Source organism: Giraffa tippelskirchi, chromosome 7 (assembly GCF_054371585.1).
Source record: "Giraffa tippelskirchi isolate mGirTip1 chromosome 7, T2T-mGirTip1v1.2.pri, whole genome shotgun sequence".
Taxonomy (NCBI): domain Eukaryota; kingdom Metazoa; phylum Chordata; class Mammalia; order Artiodactyla; family Giraffidae; genus Giraffa; species Giraffa tippelskirchi.
The window spans coordinates 113,258,431-113,282,244 of NC_137281.1; the positions used below are offsets into that span (position 1 = coordinate 113,258,431).

General features: G+C 36.1%; 1 protein-coding gene and 1 long non-coding RNA gene across 51 annotated transcripts in view; both read right to left on the reverse strand.

The window, feature by feature from the left end:
- The window catches only part of RNF111 (ring finger protein 111), a 111,052-nt gene that overhangs the window by 41,190 nt on the left and 46,048 nt on the right, over nucleotides 1-23,814 (reverse strand). For 38 of the 50 annotated variants that reach the window (XR_014059439.1, XR_014059442.1, XR_014059444.1 and 35 more), the window contains one exon: nucleotides 8,047-8,942. Coding sequence is in view for 40 of the 50 variants with exons in the window: in XM_081510026.1 (XP_081366152.1) it covers nucleotides 8,047-8,942 (896 nt within the window). In the remaining 10 variants the exon portion in view is untranslated. Of the gene's footprint in view, nucleotides 1-8,046; nucleotides 8,943-9,721; nucleotides 9,789-23,814 lie in introns of all 50 variants that reach the window. The other 12 variants (XM_081510058.1, XM_081510037.1, XM_081510044.1 and 9 more) reach the window with 1 other exon arrangement.
- On the reverse strand, nucleotides 10,536-22,693 carry LOC145513499 (uncharacterized). Its single transcript, XR_014059447.1, has 2 exons — nucleotides 22,606-22,693; nucleotides 10,536-11,839 (listed from the first exon to the last, which is right to left on the reverse strand). It is a non-coding gene; the product is annotated as an uncharacterized LOC145513499 (long non-coding RNA).

The following is a 23,814-nucleotide window of genomic DNA, read 5'->3' on the forward strand; positions in this document are numbered from 1 at the left end:
GACATTCCATACTCTGGAATAGGAACACCCAAAATCTTAAAGATGTCAGTTCACTCTAATTTAGCCTACAAATACAATTCCAAAAAATATATCATCATGTGTCTCCCCACTACCACCATTCTCAAATAAAAAGTTGATTATACGTTCACTTGGAGGAAAAGACAGAAGAAAATAATCAGGAAAATATGAAAGAGTCTATAAGTAAAACTGTACTTCTAGTGCATGGACAGACAGACTGACCAATGGAATAGTAGGAAAGTTCCATAAATAGATCCAAATGCTTATGGAAATTTAACATATGACAAAGGTGGCATCTCAAGTCAATAGGAGAAAGAACATTTTAAACGGTTTGGTTTGGGACAGTTGGATAGTCACATGAAAAAAAGAATCCATTCTTCACATTGTAAACATCAAATAGATCTGCGCTTTGTAAGGGGGGAAAAAAAGGTAAACAATACAGGGGCCAGAGGGAAATAGGTTAGTTCCCTTATAAACTTGGAGTGGGAAAAACTTTACTAATTACGATTTAGAAACACAGAAACAGTAAAGGTCAATAAATGTGACTAATCTAAAACAATTTTTGACACTGCAGAGTCAAAAACTAAAGACAAATTTGAGGAAACTGTGCAATACAGAATACATCTCTCTAATATATATATAAAAAACTTCTAAAAATGGATGGAATAATGACCAATATTCTGAGAGAAAAACAGGCAAATAAAGTGACTGATCACAAGAAAAGAAATGCAAATAACTTTTAAATACATGAAAAGACACACAAACATTACTCATAAAAAATGCAAATTAAATTACACTGATATACTACTTCTTGCCTATCAAACGGACCAAAAAATTAAAATCTGACAACAGATGCTGCTGGAAAGGCTTTGGGGAAATAGGCACTTTCATACAACGCTGATGAATCCAAAATGGTTACAATCTTCACACAGAAATTTGGCCATATTTTTAAAATAACATACTCTTTTGTCTTTGACCCAACAATCCCCTCCTAGAATTCTATCCCAAAGATAAAATGGCATACAAAAAGCTATTCATTGCAAGCCGATTCATAATAGCAAAAGTCTGCAAAATGTTCATCAATAGGAGACTGGCTGAACAAATTAGGATATAACTATACAACAAGTACTGTGGACCTGTGGAAAAAATAAAAGAGGAATGAAAAAGAATGACTAGAGGAATGAAAGCCTACATTTCATATCCATTTTTTTATTCCTCTATTATATCTCTATACTCTAACAATTGAATATATTGTTAAGTGAAAAAGAGAGCTATGTTGTGAGTAAGGGGGGGATGTGTGTATGTAAGCATATATACACATGCATATATATACATTTGCTAATCTTTTTGAAGAGAAAAAATGGAACAAACTAAGAAAAATAGTGAGAAATGACTATTAGTGAGGAAAAGACAGGAAGAGAGGGCAGAGATGGAAAACTAGACCTCAATGAATGCATCTTATTTATAAGTTTTGATTTTGTTCAGCCACTAAGTCGTGTTTGACTCTCTCTGACCCCAAGGACTGCAGCACGTCAGGCTTCCCCATCCTTTACTATCTCTCCGAGTTTGCTCAAACTCATGTCCATTGAATCAGTGATACCATCCAACCATCTCATCCTCTGTCACCCCCTTCTTCTGTCCTCAATCTTTCCCAGCATCAGGCTCTTTTCCAATGAGATGGCTCTTCACATCAGGTGGCCAAAGTACTGGAGCTTCAGCATCAGTCCTTTCAATGAATATTCAGGTTGATTTCCTTTAGGATTGACTGGTTTGATCTCCCTGCTGTCCAAGGGACTCCCAAGAGTCTTCTCCAGCACCACAATTCAAAAGCATCAATTCTTCAGCGCTCAGCCTTCTTTATGGTCCAGTTCTCACATCCATACCTGACTACTGGAAAAACTACAGCTTTTACTATATGGACCTTTGTCAGCTAAGAGATGTCTCTGCTTTTTTAATACCCTGTCTTGGTCTGTCATAGCTTTGCTTCCAAGGAGCAATCGTCCTTTAATTTAGTGGCTGCAGTCACTGTCTGCAGTGATTTTGACTTCAGAACCAGGTATGTGCTTCACAGAATTAAAAAGCAAAACTAAAAATTTTTATAAATCCTTTAAAAGAAAAAAACAAAACCTTGCAGCAACCATGAAACAAATGATCCTAAATGCATATTAAATTGGTGGCATAACCACACAGAAAACCAGCCAAGGGCAACAAAGAAACACACAGAAAAAATTTTGTATTATATTCAACAGAATTATTGTTAGTAATAATTGTAAATATTTTCATTTAAATTCATATATGAATGTTTACTTGTCTAGTTTGTATAGAATAAAAGTTAATATTGTTAAGAATCAAGATTTTCAATGTAAGAGTAAACAGATCAAAAAGTAAAACACAAGCTTACATAAAAACTCTAATCCTAAATTTTCAGTGGAAATACTCACATGAATTAATGATTTATCTTTCTATAATCTTTACAAACTATATCCATTAAGAAAGATGAAAAGCAATGATAACCCAATAGAACAATGAGCAGTTCTGTTCCCAGTGTATAGCTTCTAAATATCATTTCTCAATAAAAAGCAATCAGGAGTACTTGGAATGACTAGTTCCAGGTGGAAAGGATGAATCTGGACTATCTTGTTATATCAGAGAGTAAGAAAATTATCAAAGTTTACTTGAGTGGTATCAGAAGGACACAGACCAACTTGAAGATGCTCCCACTGGCCAAAGATGAAACTATCTGAACATCAAAAAGAATAAGACTAAAACACATCAACTATGCCAAAATCCATGATCTCAAAATGGTACTTGAAAATGAAAAATCTTTTTAAATATTGCTAGAGTTTATTCTGAAAAAATAGTAAATGAAGGTAAAGATTCAAGCATTCATCTTACCTTTCCTGTATGACCTACGTTTCAGAGTAACCAATTAGTTGATGTAGGGAAAATTATTCCTTTTAAGAGAACTCAGTTAATAAATGTAACAGAATGACAGAATTAGAAAGTCAGCATTTTAGAACCCTTAATGAAATAATGTATCTAGACAAGATCATCAAAGCTGCTAAAAGTATTTCATGAAATGTTGATGGGAAATTTTATAGTGGAAGGATCAGGATGACACAATCTACACCCTCATCAACTTTAACATGTGATACAACAGAAAGTGCACAGCACCACCAAGGAAATGTTGCTAAACTGAACCTGAATCTAATCAAGCTTTTAGATCCACCAGTCTGTAGGAAATATGTAGTATATAAAACAAATTAAATGGTATGATGTCAGAAACTGTTCTGAAATTCTCCATTAAAAAAAAAAGTGAGGTAAGAGATGAAATAAGAATGGCAGAATGTTGAAAACTGAAGTTAGATTCTGAATATGTAGGAGTTCCCTTGTATACTTATATATTTTTATATTAAAAGTGTGAAAAGTCCCATATAAAAATTACAAAATAACAACAAAAACTGTTATTTTTAGAAAAGAAATATTCATGAATTTAGATATAATTCACAGTGTAAGGACTTTACAATTCCAAGGGTTGAGCATCTTTACAAGTTGAGTACACTTGTAAAACCCTTAAGTCAATATAGTATGGAGTACAGTCACAAAATATGAATATACACCTGTTGGATACATTTTTAAAAGCTGTAAATAAAGTGTACAGCTATGAGATATAAAACAAAACAAAAAACCTATGCAAAAGGGATTTTCCAGTCATAATAAAAGGAAGAAAGGTATATGCAGTTTGGGATAAAATTTCCAGTGACAACATCACTCATGGAGTCAGCAAGTGCTATATCTTACACAAAGATGAGAATAATATGATCTTGAAAACTGTCTGACTTAAGATGTGGTTCTAGCAATTACCAAGTCACTGGTACCTAAGGTGCCTGTGTAAGTAATAATAATTATTATTATTATTATAATTCCTATTATCAGGAAATGTGAGTACCGACACACAATATTTCTAAATTGATATTTATTCAACATTTTATATATGCAAATAAATCAGTGATTTAAAGACTGACTACTTTAACTATAGCCCTAAATGTATATATTTCAAGACAGTCAAAACTTTTTTTTTCTCCTCAGTAGGAAAGTGGGACTGACATATTGTAGCTCTCTTATTTGGGGCCATACATGGTATTTACATTTCCTTCAAGTCTGGAGGAAATATAATCTATAAATATTTAATTTAAAGTTAGTAAAATAAGGAGGTCCTCAAAAGCACAATTAATTGGGAGAAACCAAAGCCTATAGTACTATGTAATAAAAATTTAAACAGCAGTTCAGAGAAGGCACACTGAATAGCTCTCTGAAAACTTAGCTGCCACTAGCTTATTTTAAAACATATGAAGTTCTTGGCAAATATTGAGAACAAAACAGGATGTATAAATTCTCTACCCAATTGGCAAAGGGAAATAACTCAATGTCCAACAACTCAAGTTGTGTATCATTTTGGCTTTCTAGGCTTGAATAGAGAGCTCTAATAAATTTAAAAGACAATAATGATAAAGCAAAAGGCAAGTAGGGATTACACAGAAATCTGCTGATTACATATGAACTAATTTGTTATGCAATGTAAAGTACTGACTTAAATAACTCATTCTTGGTAATCTGGCAAAACCCTTTAATTATCTACAACAGTTTTGCCTTAGAGAGTTTGAAGGTTAAACAAAAGACTTAACATGTAAAACATTCTTTCCATCAGTTCACTACAATAATAATCAATAAGCGCTGATGAATAGCATTATGAAAAAGTTGTCCCAGTACTCTAGATAATGCCCATTCACATTACAAATCATATTACTAAAGTTCAGTAGATAAATCCTTCCCTAATCGTTTACACACACTAAAACACACTAGACCTGGAGTCAAAAAGCCAGCACTAAAAATACATCTAGAAGAAAACCCTACCTCAAAGAATCTAAAGAAGTCAATTTTTTGAGAGCACTAAAAATTTTTGACAATATACCATTCGCTGTTCACCTGAAACTATCATAACATTGTTAATCAGCTATACCCCAATACAAAATAAAAAGTTAGAAAATAAAGATTAATAAAAAAATACAATAAAGTGGAATAAAAGGAAAAAATGTTTGACAATACATCTAAGTCCCATCAATATTTAACTATTTTGTATATAAATTATTCTAAAATGGTTTTCTAAATGCTTCTCTATGATATGAAGATGATAATGACAGAATCTACCTCCAAAGAGTGGGAGTATTAAATGAGAACACATATAAAACACTTCAAACATTACTGTGCATGCGTGCTAAGTTGCTTCAATCATGTCCAACTCTGTGACCCTATGGACTATAGCCCACTAGGCTCCTCTGCCCTTGGGATTCTCCAGGCAAAAATACTGGAGTATGTTGCCATATCCTTCTCCAGGGGATCTTCCTGACCCAGACATCAAACCCCTACCTCTTATATCTCCAGTACTGGCCAGCGGGTTCTTTACCACTAGCGCCACCTGGGAAGCCCAGAACATCACCAGCACAGAGTAAATACCCAACAAATACTAGGTATTTTTTAAATTTTTATTTATTTATTTGGACTACACTGGGTCTAAATTCATTGTTACACATGGGCTTTCTCTAGTAGCGGCAAGTAGGGACTTCTCTTTGTTGAGGTGCACAGGCTTCTCATGGCAGTGGCTTCTCTTGTTGCAGAGCATGGGCTCTGGGCCCTGGGATTCAGTAGCTGCGGCTTGCAGGCTCAGTAGCTGTGGTTCACAGGCTTGGCTGCTCCATGGCATGTGGGATCTTACTGGACCAGGGATTGAACCCGTGTTCCCTGCATTGGCAGGCAGAATCCCAACCATGGGACTACCAGGAAGTCCCCAATACTAGGTATTTTTAATATCATGATATCCTCCACTGTTGGGGCGTGAAGAACTTGAGGCAAACTCCTTGGAGGGCATTCTGGCAACAATTGCTAGCAAATTTTAAAATGCATATACCCTGTGATATACTTTTCAAATTATTCCTTAAGATATGCTTACTTAGACATGTAAAAAATGCATGCAGAACGCTGAAATACTGATGAATGTAGCAAATTATCAACAAAAATAAGTTGATTAAATTGTGGAGCACGTATACAAAGGGAATACTATGCAGCTCTTTTTTTTTAATGAGGTAACTATACATACTGATATTTTTAAAACCCATATTACTTATCTACATTTATATATACTTCCACATTTTCTGAAGGAAGTAAGAAACTGCTAACTGATTACTTTTGGGTAGCAAGACTGGAACCTAAGAAAAGGTAAACTTTTACTTTTTACTTTCTTGGTACTTTTAAAATTTCACACCAAATGAATATTACTATTAAAAAACTAACTTAAAAAAAAATTCTGGTCTAGAAACGAGAAAACATCAGGAATACTTGGCTTCAACTTTTGGATCTGTGTTTTCAGAGACAAACCATTAAGGGTAATGTTTGAAAATAACGTAATTCTTACGAGAAAGTTTAAAAACCCACATGCTACAACAGTACTAAACAAGATTTTAAAATGAATTAGAGTTTGAATTTATCTTGAAAATTTGAGGATATACAAACTCCTTTCTTCCTAGATAAAGACACCGATCCAGAACTACATTTACTCTACTCTTATGCTTCCTTACAAATACCAGTTCCTTGGAACTTCTGCTTTACATAACCAACCATGCTGTCTGACTAATTTCAAGTAGATGCTAGATTATGTTGCTCCTACTCCCCAAACTAGTCTTCACATTCCAATTACCTGAGAAAAATGTAAAATGTGACGTTTAAGCAAGACAATTCCTATTATCACTTCTCTCTTTCTCAAAAAACTTCAAGGAATGACTGCTGTAACCTTCTTTCAGGTGATCTCAATGAACTTTTTTAAAAACAAGTATTTATGTAGGTTTTAAAAAAAAATGAACTAGCCATAGCTAAGACTAAAATTAAGAACAAAGTTGCTGATTTCAGTGTTCTGGCAAGGACAGAAAAATAAATATGGAAGAGGAAAGGGAGTCTTAAAAAAGGAAGGGACCCACATAGAAGGAGAGAAGAGGGAGAAATGGTCATCTGCAGAGAAGGCTAGTAGGCTTTGCCCTCAACAGGAAGACACCAGGCAAGGACTGGGAAAGTACTGCCAGTAATTGGAAACCATGATCTTTGCCCCATAAAAATCAAGCTTTCTCAAATCCCATTTTCCTTATACTTTCACAAGAAAGTAATCTTTTACCTCAGTTCAGACTTCACTCCTCAACGCTCACTTCATCAAACTACCTTACGTTACTGTAAAGTGTAAAAATGGTTTATATGTAACATACACTTCAGAGACTATACATAAACTTATTCCAATTAAATGTTACATTTACTGTGGTGAGGGGTACACTCGAGCTAATGATTAATCCGTTTTTAACTTACTAATCACAGGCTTAACTGAGCACTGTCAGGACTAAAAGTTTGTGTTCCAGTATCACAATAAAAGCTACCTCTCAAATGCTTGAAATTATTTTTTGGTTATAAAGAACACAACAAAGGCATAGTAAACAGTAAGACTAGAGTACTTGAGGAAAAATTAGTGTCTTTTTTAGTGACCAGAATTGTCCCTACTGTGGCTGAATATAAAAGAAATCTGTCACATAGCTATCTAAAAAGGCACTCATAAAAGGTAAACATATTAAAGAAGCACTACAGGAAAAAAAAAGAAACTGTATCATAAATCAACAATTCATAAAATATAATCTGATATGTATAAAATGAAAATTTTTTCAAAACAACCCTCAATAAAATCTCTTGCTTCATTTTTATCAGAACAGAAAAATTTATAATTTTCTATTTAAAATTTTAGAAAATTTAAACATTTGTATCTCAGAAGAGGGGTCACGGCTAAATAAAGTTGGTTATTTATATGGCTTAAACATAAAAGTTAATAGAGCCTCATATTCCTTTTAAATATAAGGAAATCACCAAATGTAGAAGAAAATAAGGACAAACACAATGCAATAGCTTCCATGCTATACTAAATTTAAGGAACAGCATTTTTACCTGAGGGAACAGTTGGATTGTTTTGGTGGTTTTCACTGGTAGAAACAAACAAATCTTCTTCTCCTTCAGTTGATGAGCTGGAAGAGGATTCACTGCTGAGGTCATTCTCACTGGAACTACTAGAACTGGGGAGCAACGCATATTTCCTTCGGGCTAACACTTCTCGTTTTTTCCTCTGCATTAATATCCTCTCTTTTTGTTTCTGTGTCCTCTGGGAGGAATTATTTTTCACAAATCTCTTTCTGCATGGAAGTCTCCTTAATGAACTGCTATGAAAACAGGGTCTTTTCATTAACAATCCTGAAACGGATTCTGTCTCAGTCCGAGGCCACTTATGGGCCCGTGAACTATGAGTTCTACTTTTAGCACTCAAAATTGCCTGGGAATGTCTTACAGAGACTTCTTTATCCTCATCCGAAGTCACAGTATCAGAATCTCCAAAATGCAGACTAGATGAAGGAGAAGAAAGACAATCACTAAAAGAGGAATCATTATCTTCATCACTTGGTGTTTCTAGGTGTTGTCTCAATCCTAATATTCCCTGGTTCTCTTTAGCACAATTTTGCATGTATGAAGGGCCAGCCTGCTGGCTTTTGCGTTTCTTCCTCACAACACTTTTTTCTTGCTCTTGTTGGTTACCATTCATGTCCTTCTCTTGTTTTTGAGAATCATCACACAAATGAGAGAATTCATTCCCCACTTTACTATTAATCATCTCAACTCCAGCAGGAAAACTTTTGGCTGCCCCGATGGGCTCTGGATGCAAGAGGATCCCTTTCAGACTCTCCTGTGTCTTTGGTGCATCAGAAGGAATCTCACTCTTCATATCCACTTTTAAGGTATACAGCTTGTTATATTCAGGAGTCCATTGAGACATGGGAAACTTTAAGGAAGGCCTAGAAGAAACAACACGATATTTAAAAGATTGTCAATGTGTTTTATTATAATATTTAAAGAGTTCTCATATTCCACTGAGAATATTCCTGTGCGTGCGTGCTGCTGCTGCTGCTGCTGCTAAGTCGCTTCAGTCGTGTCCAACTCTGTGCGACCCCATAGACGGCAGCTCACCAGGCTCCGCCGTCCCTGGGATTCTCCAGGCAAGAATACTGGAGTGGGTTGCCATTTCCTTCTCCAGTGCATGAAAGGGAAAAGTGAAAGTGAAGTCGCTCAGTCGTGTCCGACTCTTAGCGACCCCATGGACTGTAGCCTACCAGGCTCCTCCGTCCATGGGATTTTCCAGGCACGAGTACTGGAGTGGGGTGCCAATGCCTTCTCCGGTGCGTGCATGCTAAGTCACTTCAATCATGTCCGACTCTTTGTGATTCCATGGACCGTAGCCCATCAGGCTCCTCTGTCCATGGGATTCTCCAGGCAAAGATACTGGAGTAGGTTGCCATGCCCTCCTCCAGGGAATCTTTCCAACCTAGGGATCGAACCCATGTCTCTTAAGTCTCCTGCATTGGCAGGCAGGTTCTCTATCACAAGCGGCAATTGGGAAGCATGAATATTTCTGTAACAGGGCAGAAATGCCTTTTTCTCATCAAGATATAAAATGGCTATAACAAGTCATTTTTCTCTGATACCTCTTACAGATCCAATTTTTAGAAACGGAGTAAAGATCATAGAACATAGAACATAAGTCAACTTCAAAACTTATATTAATCAAAAAGCTGACCTTATTGTATCTTCCTAACATCAGCAGCATAATATATTTGGTCAAAATCAAACAACTTCTCCAAAACCTATTACAGTAAAAACAGATAAAAGGATCAGAATTCAAAAGACTTTGATTAGTCAATAATGTTTTTCTTTTGGTATCACATTTTCAAGTGATAATTATATCAAATACTTTCTGTACATCTTGATGATTACTGTGTTAGATGGATTACTATAAATAATGAATATGAATATAGCTTCTCTTTCATGGTTCTTTCCTTCACATTACTCTAGTCTCTTAACGAGACTCAACTCACCAATAGACAGTAGGCACAATTACTACATTTCATGAAGTTTTAGATACATATAGAAAGAAAAAAGCCAAGTTGAGTTGCTTCAGATCACTCAGTTAAAGCAACACAGAAGAACATAAAAATCAAACTCTCCATAGCCAATCTAAAAACCTAAATCACTGTACCTCTAAAATTACGAGCTGCACATCTGGGAAGCCCTAACAAGAGAACCTGAAATTAAAACATCTACATCAAAGCAGTGTATATACAAGAATGGTGATAATGTAAGGTATTAAATATGACTCAAAATGGAATACATTCTTGGGATGGGAGGTGGGAGGAAGGTTCAAGAGGGAGGGGACATATGCACACCTATGGTTGATTCATGTTGATTATGGCAGAAACCAACACAATATTGTCAAACAATTATCCTTCAATTGAAAATAAATACATTTTTTAAAATGGATATATACTCATTTAAAAGGTAGCCAATAAGACAAATGAAGACCTTTACTAGTGCTAAAAATTATTTAAACAATGTTAACAATTTTAACTTAAGATTTTATTGAAGTATAACAAAAACACATATATTCTAAGTTTACAGCCAATGAATTCTCACACACTTATGTAACTAGCTCCAAGATCAAGAAACGTAAGATAACTAGCATTCCAGAAATCCCCTTCCAGTCACTCCACCCACCAAGAGTTTTAACCATTATCCTAACTTCTAACACCATAGATGATTTTTGTACTTAACACCCACTTTGTAAACTACTTCCAGAAAAAAGAGGAAAACAAGATAGATATTTAGTAGCCAGATTTTTCTTCTACACAATTGACAGTTACAGGAATAAACAACATCACAGGTATATGTTTTCATTTGTAAACTATTATCAAATCGATGAAGAGATGACAGCAATTAAAAATTGAAACAACCTATTTCTATAGGAAGCTATCAAAATCTCTATCTTCTTCAAGGGCAGGTAGTATTGTATCCAAGATTAGTCATCAAGCCCTGTCTGGAATTCAGCAGGATCAGCGGTAAAGGAGGAACAAAAGATGGGTTTACATATGTGTACAGCAATGAGCAAACTAAGAGACAGCCAGTCATACAAGGATCACCATAATTAAATGCAAGAAAAACAAGTCACAGTAAGGCACAGGTATATGTGATTCAAGATTCAAGCAGGTCCCACTAGTAGAGCTACAATAAAAACTGTAGATAATAAGAAATGTTGACAAGGAAGTAAAGAAACTGGAACCCTCACACATTGCTGGTGGGAATGTAAAAAGGTACATATACTTTGGAAAAGTAGTTTGGCAATTCCTCAAAAGATTAAACACAGAGTTATCATATGATCCAGCACTTCCACTCCAAGGCATAACCCAAGAGAAATGAAAATATATATCCACACAAAACTTTATACACAAATATTAATAGTACCATTATAGCCACTCACAAGAGCCAAGAAGTGTTAACAATACAAATGTCCATCAACTGATGAATAAGTAAGTCCACAAAATTGATTAACACTCAATCATCAAAAGAAACGAAGTACTGATTCACTTTACAACATTATACGGACCTCAAAAACACTAGGCTAAAAAATAAAAGTCATAGAAGACCACTAATTTAAAGACTCCTTTGATGATTGTTCAACTCAGTGAATATTCTAAAAACCACTGAGTTCAGTACACTTGAAGTGAGATGTGTATGGTATGTGAATTATATATCAATAAAGCTGTTGCCAAAAAGTAAAGCTATAATCAAGATTTCTGGGCATCAGATCATTACGATCACCCTCTGGGTCTTGGTAAAGCAGATCCTGAGAGGCAATAAACATCTGCCAAAAGAACAAGATAAATTCTGAGAACAGGAATCTATAACAGAATTTACAAAGAACTGATTCACAGTATAATTTACTAAATTCAATTCTTTTCCATTAGTTTATGCCCCAGGGCCAAAATAATGAACTCTTTATGTTAACTCTGCTCTAATTTTTGGTGAATTTTGTCTGCCCAATTCAAGGTGGGAAGGGAGTAAGGGAGAGAAGTGTGGAGTAAGGGAGAGAAGGAAGTATGGTACAGCATGTGGTATGTGCATTTGTATGCCAGTAACTGTTCTCTCTGCTGTCACGCAGTCCTTAGAAGCAATATTAACATCCCATGTTACCTAAGATGTTCCCACCAAGGGAGTACAAATGTATGCTCCACTTTGAACAAAGAAAAAGAAGAGCAGCAAGGTCATGAAAAGAAATAAATACCAATTCTATATTTTTTTAACTAAAAAAGCAACAAAATTGACACAAAGGATCAATAAAGAATGCTCTGAACTACTTGCTATTTAATAAGATTACCATCTAGTATTTTATTTCTGTAAAAATTATTGGTTGATCTAATTTATAAAGGTAATTTTGTACTAGATATATCTAGTTCCTTGGCTGTATTATGAACAGTTTGATATTATACAGTGTTTCAATACTGAAACCATAATACTAGTTCTTCTTTGTACTGGATTGATTCAATCATTTTACTGCTATTCATAACAGCAGCATACCAATTACTCCTGATATTAGTTTAGGATACAGAACGAATAGAAAATCTTGCATGAAAGAAGATAACAGCTAAAAAGGCTAACTTTCAAAACTAAAAATCAGGGTTAGGATTTGGCAATTTACATTATAAATTAAGCTTCTGTGATGGTATAAGTTTAATAATGGGGGTAAAAATCCACTAAGTTTATCAATACAACTTTCAGGAACTGTTACTTCGATACAGTGATACAGTTTAGAAAGAGTCATCATTATTGGTATGAACCTTCACTACCAATGATAAATACACTTTTTTATGATTAACACAATATTTTAAATTTTTAAATAAAAATAATTTTATAGAACTCTAAAGGAACAAGATTTTAAAAGGAATACATAAGATAATTTTGAATTTTCTATTAAAGTTTTAGAAGTTTTCAGAAAATGAACTAGAAATAAGTTTACTCTTTATTTTCTTTCATATGTGAAAGTGAAAGTCGCTCAGTAGTGTCCGACTCTTTGCGACCCCATGGATTTTACAGTCTATGGAATTCACCAGCCCAGAATACTGGAGTGGGTAGCCTTTCCCTTCTCCAGGGGATCTTCCCAACCCAGGTCTCCCACAGTGCAGGCAGATTCTTTACCAGCTGAGCCACAAGGGAAACCCAAGAATACTGGAGTGAGTAGCCTATCCCTTCTCCAGTGGATATTCCCGATGCAGAAATTGAACTGGGGCCTCCTGCATTGCAGGATTCTTTACCCACTGAGCTATCAGGGAAGCCCAGAAGCAGCTTTCATATAACTGAATGGGAAAAAAAAGGAAAGAAGATATAGGATAATGAAGATATAGGACAATGGAGTTTAGAACTGTCAGACTCTGAAAGTTGCCTTAGGAGAGGTCTGCTCAGGATCACTATCTCCCCTGAAAGGGTAAAGAGGAACCAAGAAGCACAGAGAGCACCAAGTTTACATTTAGAGTTCACATGGTCTGACTATCTCATCTAAGGCTTACTCTGTGAATGCAGAAGTCTTGTGCCCCACCCTCCCAGTACAAACTGGACCTCCAATGACTTAGGATAGACAACTAGCTGACTAACCAAACTACCAAGAGGAAGATTTCAACACAAAGATATTTTATATCTCCAAAATATTCTAGGAAGCTAGAGGAAATAAAGGCATTACAATAATAACCAAAAAAGCTTTAGCGAATTTAAGAACTTCGGGAAAATATTAAGGAAAAAGATATACTCAAAGGATACTGAGATCAAATTGAGGAACCAGAGATCAAATTGTCAACATCCACTGGATCACAGAAAAAGCAAAAGAATTCCAGAAAAACATCTACTGCTGCTTCACTGATTATGCTAAAGCCTTTGACTGTGTGGATCACAACAAACTGGAATATTCTTAAAGAGATGGGAATACCAGACCACCTTACCTGCCTCCTGAGAAACCTGTATGCAGGTCAAGAAGCAACAGCTAGAACCAGACATGGAACAACGGAGTATGCCAAGGCTGTATGTCAAGGCTGTAAATTGTCACCCTGCTTATTTATCTTATTAGAAGAGTGAAAAGAAAGAAAGTGAAAGCGAAGTCGTTCAATCATGTCCAACTCTTTGGGACCCCATGGACTGTAGCCTACCAGGCTCCTCCGTCCATGAGATTTTCCAGGCAAGAATACTGGAATGGGTTGCCATTTCCTTCTCCAGGGGATCTTCCAATCCAGGGATCTAACCCAGGTCTCCCACATTGCAGGCAGATGCTTTATCCTCTAAGCCACCAGGGAAGTCAGAGTACATCATGTGAAATGCCGGGATGGATGAAGCTCATACTGGAAGCAAGATTGCTGGAAGAAACATCAATAAACTCAGATATGCAGATGACATCACTCTAATGGCAGAAAGCAAAGAGGAACTAAAGAGCCTCTTGATGACAGTAAAAAGAGGAGAGTCAAAAAGCTGGCTTAAAACTCAACATTCAAAAAATGAAGATCATGGCATCTGGTCCCATCACTTCATGGGCAAATAGATGGGGAAACAACAGTAACAGTTAGATTTTATTTTCTTGGGCTCCAAAATCACTGAGGATGGTGACTGCAGCCATGAAGTTAAAAGACATTTCATCCTTGGAAGAAAAGCTATGACAAACCTAGACAGTATATTAAAAAGCAGAGATACCACTTTGCCAACAAAGGTCCATATAGTGAAAACTATGGTTTTTCTAGTTGTCATGTACGGATGTGAGAGTTGGACCATAAAGAAGGCTGAAAGTGAAAGTCGCTCAGTCATGTCTGACTCTATGCAACCCTCTGTATAGCCCATGGAATTCTCCAGGCCAGAATACTGGAGTGGGTAAATGTTTCCTTCTCCAGGGGATCTTCCCAACCCAGGGATTAAACCCAGGTCTCCCGCATTGCAGGCAGATTCTTTACCAGCTGAGTTACCCAGGAAGCCCAAAGGAAGAAGGCTGAGCGACAACGAATTGATGCTTTCAAACTGTGATGATGGAGAAGACACTTGAGAATCCCTTGGACAGCAAGGAGATCAAACCAGTCAATCCTAGAGGAAATCAACCATGAATATTCACTGGAAGGGCTGATGCTGAAGCTGAAGCTCCAATACTTTGGCCACTTGATGCAAAGAGCCAACTCATTAAAAAAGACCCTCATGCTGGGAAAGACGGAAGGCAGGAAGAGAAGGAGATGACAGAGGATGAGATGGTTGGATGGCATCATTGACTCAATAGATATGAGTCTGAGCAAACTGCAGGAGATAGTGAAGGACAGGGAAGCATGGTGTGCTGCAATCCATGGTGTTACAAAGAGTAGGATGCAACTTAGCAACTGAACAACAAAAGATAGTGAAAGGGAAGCTTATAATCCACATTTCAGTGGGATCACTGACAAAAAGGAGTAAATAGTCAACCAAAGTTAAGTGTTTCCATTTGTGTACTAAAAAGACCTGGACTCAAGTCTCTGGCCATGACTAGCTGTGTAACCTAAAGCATATTATTTAAATAAACTAACACAGTTTCTCCTCTATAAAATTGGGACAATAATAGTATTGACCTTGTAAAAGTGCTTTAAGGGTTAAATGAGAGTACCTACCACAGTGCCTAGCATAATGACTGTTATTCCTTTTTCAGAGCAGCAGTTATACACATAAGGTACACAGTGTTTAAGGTCTTCCCTTATAACTAAGAAGTGAAGTGAAGTCACTCAGTCGTGTCCATCTCTTTGTGATCCTATGAACTGTAGCCTGTCAGGCTCCTCTGTCCATGGGATTTTCCAGGCAAGAATACTGGAGTGGGTTGCCATTTCCTTCTCCAGGGGATCTTCCCAACCCAGGGATTGAACCCGGGTCTCCGGCATTGCAGGCAGACTGCTTACTGGCTGAGCCATGAGGGAAGTCAAACTTATAGCCAAAAATAAATGAAATCCTCAGAGTCAGTTCAGTTCAGTTCAGTCGCTCAGTCGTGTCCGACAATTTGAGACCCCATGAATTGCAGCACGCCAGGCCTCTCTGTCCATCACCAGCTCCCGGAGTCTACCCAAACCCATGTCCATCGAGTCAGCGATACCATTCAACCATCTCATCCTCTGTCGTCCCCTTCTCCTCCCGCCCCCAATCCTACCCAGCATCAGGGTCTTTTCCAATGAGTCAACTCTTCGCATGAGGTGGCCAAAGTACTGGAGTTTCAGCTTCAACATCAGTCCTTCCAATGAACACCCAGGACTGATCTCCTTTAGGATGGATTGATTGGATCTCCTTGCAGTCCAAGGGACTCTCAAGAGTCTTCTCCAACACCACAGTTCAAAAGCATCAATTCTGCGGCGCTCAGCTTTCTTCACCATCCAACTCTCACATCCATACATGACCACTGGAAAAACCATAGCCTGGACTAGACGGACTTTTGTTGGCAAAGTAATGTCTCTGCTTTTCAATATGCTATCTAGGTTGGCCATAACCTTCCTTCCAAGGACTAAGCGTCTTTTAATTTCATGGCTGCAATCACCATCAGCAGTGATTTTGGAGCCCCCAAAAATAAAATCTGACACTGTTTCCACTGTTTCCCCATCTATTTTCCATGGACATGGAACAACAGACTGGTTCCAAATAGGAAAAGGAGTACGTCAAGGCTGTATATTGTCACCCTGCTTATTTAACTTCTATGCAAAGTACATCATGAGAAACGCTGGGCTGGAAGAAACACAAGCTGGAATCAAGATTTCCGGGAGAAATATCAATAACCTCAGATATGCAGATGACATCACCCTTATGGCAGAAAGTGAAGAAGAACTAAAGAGCCTCAGAGTCAAAGAAAGGCATAAAATCATCTGTTCCTACAGAACCTTAAAGTATAGAAATAAAGGACAAAGATTTCTGGCACAAAACCTATTAACACTAAAAATTCCATGATGCTGTATGGCAGAAACCAGCCCAATGCTGTAAAGCAATTTTCCTCCAATTAAAAAATAAATTTAAGAAAAAAATATTCTAAACTCTCTTTTACTATGGAGGATTAGCTGAGGAGCAAGATGCTTCCACTCCCTAATTTCTAATACAAGACATGCTACTTTTGGAAAAAGAGAAATTAAATGTCTTTCAAATAATAGGTTTCTATTACTCAATGAATTTAATGATTTTCTTGTTTGTCTTGTTTAAAGTACTCTAAAATCCCTAAGTATTAGTCATCAAAGAAAAATTCAGCTAGCACTTATTTAGGTCTCCTATCAGTACAAACTGGGTGGAGCTCAATATATTATAAAGAGTCTACTGCTGTAGTTATGATTGTGTTATTATCATGGCCAGTAGCAAAATGAAGGGTGTATCTATCCTGCCAAGTCTGAAGAGTATCTGGCAGTCAGTTTCAACTGGTTACGAAGGCAGTATTGCAAATTACAGGGTACAATGCACAAATGTCTAACATGGCTGGCTTGGACTTTGGAATTCATATTACAACATGAAATGTGAGATATAAAGATATTGCTAAAAAAAAAAAGATATTGCTAATTACCTATTATATAAAATATATTCTATCAAGAAAAAAAATGAAAGAATCGACAAAAAAAGGCCTATATGCAATAAACCATAGAACTGTACAATACACTCCTCATAAGTGGAGAGATACCACATTTCTGAATGAGCGAACACTCCAAATTGGCTGTTACAAATTAGAAGATAAATTTTTAAAATTTTATCTAAAGATTAATTCAAATTCATACTGTCTACATTCAGTTTCTCATCATTTTGCTCACTGGAAATTTCAAATAACATTTAATTAAAAATAATAGCAACTATATGGCTATGTGTGTTAACTGAGGAGGGTAGAAGTGAAAGGGCAAATCTGAACTCAAACTTTTTTTTCCTTTTTTAAAATCAAGCAGTAATTTTACAACAAAGAGAAAATTAGGGTATGTTCTGATATCACTTATATGTAGAACCTAAAAAATAAAACAATGAGTGAATATAATAAAATAGATATAAGACTCACAGATACAGAAAACAAAGTAATGATTACCTGTGGGGAGAGGGAAGAAAGGCACACAGGATTAAAAGGTACAAACTACTCTGTATAAAATAAATAAACTACAAGGATATACTGTACAGCACACGGAAATACAGCCATTATTTTAAAGCTATTTCATAATAACTTTAAATGCAATATGATCTATAAAAATACTGAACCACTATGTTGTACACCTGAAACCAAACTATTATCAATAAACTACACATCAATTAAAAATTAAGGGCATAAGCATAAAGTAATCTTCTATGCAGCCTTTGAAAATGAGGCAGCCTCTGTATGGTAATTTTTTAAAAGTAGATTGCAAATAAGTCTGTTAAAATGTTGTCCTTTTTTGTAAAACAACTTATGTTTATACATGCATGGAGAAAATACAGAAAAATATACACTTAGTTTGGGACTGTAATTGTGGATGGAGATTTCAAGCAAGGGTTAGGTGCATACGTATTTATGTTACAAATTTTGGCATGGTTTGAATTTTTTATAAAATGATCATTTGCCACTTCTGAAATCAAACTACAAGAATTTTTAAAGGAGTGAAAAATAAGAACTGACTATATTCTGTTTTTCCTCTAGACCAGGACACAACTTTGTCATTAGCAGATTTCTACACAAATCAAATATATGATAGTATGATTTTTATGAAAATCTTGGCTAAGCATAAAATTTCTCCTTAGTGACCAGAAATGACCACCTGTCCTGGATGATTTAATAACAAAATAAGGCAGAAACTGATAGATGGCAATTAACTGTCGGCAAATTTGTATGAAGTTGTCAAACTTGAGAGTTGATTATCTTTTTTAGTTAATGATACTACTCTACAGTCCTAGGCATGTTGTTTCTGAACTTATCTCTATGAAGAAAATTTTCATGCTTGGAAAGTAATAAACTATCATCAAACCACTTTACAAAATCTTTCACCAATTAAAGCATAATAATTATTGAGTTAAATGAAAAGTATCAGTAAAACGTCAAAAAATGTGCAAGGAAAATAAACCTCCACAATCTTGCATTCAAGTAATCAATCTGTCAGCTTTCAAAAGGCTTAAAATTTACAAACTATTCTTAGAGATTACTATTATTTAAATGTTCACTTTAAAACTGAACTTCAAATGGCCTCCAGGATTCCTTGGCGATTGGAACTCAGTGAATTGAGAATTCTTTATTTTTTAAAGTGACAGAGGCCAATAAAAAGACTTTTTATAAGTGGAAAGATATCTACTTTAACTTGCCTAAATATCTTATCAAAATTTAACAATATGCAAGAGCTAAATGTAGAATTAAACTATACTGCTAAATAAGATCCGAAACCTTCACTGGAGCACATTTAACATTTTGAACTAATTTTTGTCAGTAATTTTAAGAGATTTGGTCTTTTACTTAAGAATAAACAGCCACATATGTTGAATGATGCCAAAGAAGTAAGGAGAAATCAAAAATACAAAAATAAAAATTACTGTGACTTATGCAAGAGTCTTTGAAGAGAACAACCTCAACAAAGCAGTGAGCACATCCTTGTGAGAAGCAGGAAATACTATTTATGATAGGTAGGGTGGATCCAAATGATGGTAGGCTGAGAAAGTCAAAATGAAAATTTCTCACTGATACAGCGTATGCTCAGTTATTCAATTAATTACAGAACGACTAGAGTGAGTGAGTGAAGTCGCTCAGTCATGTCCGACTCTTTGTAACCCCATGGACTGTAGCCTACCAGGTTCCTCCATCCATGGGATTTTCCAGGCAAGAATATTGGAGTGGGTTGCCATTTCCTTCTCCAGGAGATCTTTCTGACCCAGGGATTGAACCTGGATCTCCTGCATTGTAGGCAGACGCTTTACCGTCTGAGCCACCAGGGAAGCTCAAGAATGACTAGAAGTCTACGTCAAAGGCAAATGCAACGACCAGTTAAAGTGCATACACAAGAATCACTACCTATGATGGGCCTTATGGTTCTGTGGGCAGAATATAAATAAGATAAAACAATAAAAAATGTTCAAGGAAAATAAGAAGAGATCAGGGAGAAGGCTTTGCAGTGGTGGGGGCAGAAGGTGGTTTTAGGAGTAGAGAGTCATGTGAAGGAAGGAGAACTTATTTACCAAATCAAGAGTTGAATATCCAGCATCAACCAAACTTCAGCCAAAGTACCAAAATATGACCCTGAGGCCTTCAACATTTTTTCAGAGCACTGCTCAACAAGCAAGCCAGAACCACAACTGCAGAACACTACAGAATTACATTATTTCGGAATGAATGTTGTTTTTTGCTGATACCACACTTGGTCCTAAACTTCATACTACCACCCAAGCAAATACTTGTGTTAAAATGTTATATTTTTTATAATTCAGTAACTTATAATTCCTTTGCATAAAATACTCTTCAAGTTTTATCATGTTGTTGAAATAACTCCCCTTTCTCTTTCTATAAGGCAGAAATAAATACTCCATTTATTTGGAAGTCAGATTTATAGTAACTTTAACTCCTGAGAACAGAACCTAAAGGGAAATGATTCTATGAAGGTTAAAAATAATTATCAGGAAGGTCACATGCAATTCAATACTCAGAAACTATTATTTCATATTTTATACTAATAAGCTTTTATATTATTTTACATTTAATGCTAATAAGCTAATACTAATAAACATTGTTTGGATTTAACAGATGTAATACTGGTGGCAGCACTTAAAAATTAAAAGACAGAAGAACTAAAGCACTTGTCCCAATAACTGAAGAGTCAGCAGTTTGTCTAGATTAAATAACATTCTTTATGTGAAAAGATTCTAAGGGCAATACTGAAATAAAGCAAAGAATAAAAGCTCATGTTCTGAATCATGATTCTGAGCCCTCCAGAAGACAGATGTTCTCAATAAAAGCAGCATACAGCATGTTTCTGACATATTTATAGTAATATGGGTAATTTTTAGTTGCTTACCATGGTTAACATGGTTACATGTCAACTGTGACTAACAATATCTTAATTTTTATTGAAAACGTACAAGATGACAATGTCAATAGTACAAAAAACCTGCAAATAAATTCACAAAAATGGTAAAAGCATAAAGTTTTTAAAAATACAAACTATCTTCAAAATATGAAACTATATTCCTAAAATGCAAAGTTTCTTCAACTGATAAAGAAAACACAGGTGACTTCTATCTATAATGTCTTTTTTTGAGAAATTTAGAGAGCAAAATAACCAAATAGAAAAAAAGAAGGAAAGAGATTCAGCTTTGTTATTTAAAAACTTTAATCCCTAGTGGGTATCATTCCTCAAATCTAAGTTGCTAAATGTAAGTAGGAGAACAAAGGCTGAACTATAGAACTTGTAAAAGACAAGAAATTGGAAAGTTTAGAAAACCTGTGAGTATCACTGAGTCTTTAACTGGTACAACAAGGATGAACTCTGCTGTTCTGACTAAAACCTTTTCAGAGAGCTACAGTTACTATGGTTTTTCCAGTGGTCATGTATGGATGTGAGAGTTGGATAGTGAAGAAAGCTGAGCACCAAAGAATTGATGCTTTTGAACTGTGGTGTTGGAGAAGACTCCTGAGAGTCCCTTGGACTGCAAGGAGATCCAATCAATCCATCCTAAAAGAGATCAATCCTGGGTGTTCATTGGAAGGTCTGATGTTGAAGCTGAAACTCCAATACTTTGGCCACCTCATGTGAAGGGTTGACTCAATGGAAAAGACCCTAATGCTGGGTAGGATTGGGGGCGGAAGGAGAAGGGGACGACAGAGGATGAGATGGTTGGATGGCATAACCGACTCGATGGACATGGGTTTGGGTGGACTCCGGGAGTTGGTGATGGACAGAGAGGCCTGGCGTGCTGCAATTCATGGGGTCGCAGAGAGTCGGACACGACTGAGCGACTGAACTGAACTGAACTGAACTGACAGTTCCTATTTCAAATCAGGTTTTCCAAGATAATTCAACAGTAAACTCTCTGCATGATCCAGGTCCATCCATTTTCTAAAATATTTAATAAAGTTTCAAGGAAGAAATAGATTTAAAAGCTCCAATTTCCATTACCTGGAACCCAAGTCAGCAAAAGCAATTTGGAAAAAGGCTCCAAACTTCCTAATCTTTTACCTGCCCTGACTGTCTGCAAATCATTACCAAAAATTTCAGCATTATGGTAAAGAAAGGTAAGATTGAAATAAAAGCAGTTATGGCAAAATAATATAAATATTATTGATGATGAACAGCAACAAAGATAAAAACGATGGAGAGGAACAGGCTCTAAGAAGACTGCAATTTCTGTAAGCAGAAGTTCTCAAACACACTTCTTTGTCCATTGCAGGTTTCTTGATGATAGATATCCTTTCTTTTTGCATCCAGAGAGTTCATTTTTTCTTAAGTTCAGAATAAAACAGAAGAACCTGATGACTCTTCCCTATCTGGATGCCCTACAACAAGCATGCCTTAAAGCTTTCTAACTTTTTTAAAAACACTTAGAAGTACTTTTGAAAAGCTGCTTTTATGACTCCACAGCAGAAGACAAAGTCAACACACATAGATACTACCAAGTGCAGGCTCAATCGCTCAGTCATACCCGACTCTCCAACTCTTGGTGATTCCATGGACTGCAGCCTGGCAGGCTCCTCTGTCCCTGGTCTTCTCCAGCCAAGAATACTGAAGTGGGTTGTCATTTTCTTCTACAGGGGATCTTCCAGACCCAAGGATCAAACCCAGGTCTCCTGAACTGCAGGCAGATTCTTTACCACTGACCCACCAGGGAAGCCAAATACTTCAATTATTAAATGTATCTCCTGGATTAAAATGTTCAGCAACCATACATTAACAATCAATATGTACACAAAGCACATATGTGCCCAGATGTGTGTGTGACTGTGTTTTAATATGCTTTTGTGATATAAAGAGTAAAGGAAAGAAAACTTACTGTTTCACATGAGAACAGCCAGGTAGTACTTCCAAGCACTAAATGTTACAGTGTTTTAATCATTAAACATATACTGTATGTGACTGTGTGTTTTATCATGTTTTGTGATATAAATAATAAAGGAAAGAAAACTTATTATTACAGGAGAACAGTTAGGTAGTACTTCCAAATACTAAACGCTGCAGTGTCTTAATCATTAGGTATATACTACAATTACATTAAGACAAAACACCAGAATTAAGCCATTTCTTCTTACACAAACTAGGAAATCTTTGGTCCCAACCTTGACAATCTTGGTTTGGCGTTAGACCATAATGAATCTTCTTCAGCTAGAATGTATACCAAATCAAAGAATTCACATGTTATGGACTGAACTGTGTCCCATCTAAATTCATATGTTGAAATCCTAGCCCACAGTATCTCAAAATGTGACTACATACAGGGCCCTTTTACTTCTTTAGAAGCAATTAAGGTTAAATGAGTTCATTATGAGTGGGCCCTAATCCAATTTGACTGGTGTCCTTTATTAAAAGAGGAAATCTGGACACTCATAGAGACAAAGAGAAAAGATCATGTGAGTATACAATAGGAAGGCAGCCATGTGCAAACCAAGGTGAAACCAAACCTGCCCACAACTTGTTCTTGGACTTCTACTCTCCAGAACTGTGACAAAATAGATTTTTGGTGTTTAAGTCACCCAGAATGTGGTATTTTGTTATGGAAGCCGTAGCAAACAAATACACCATGCAATAAACATCTCCTAAATATCTTAATGTGCTAGACTGTCCCAAAAGATGAATAAGACATAGACTTGTCCTTGAGAAGTTCAGTCAGTTCACTCACTCAATCATGTCCAACTCT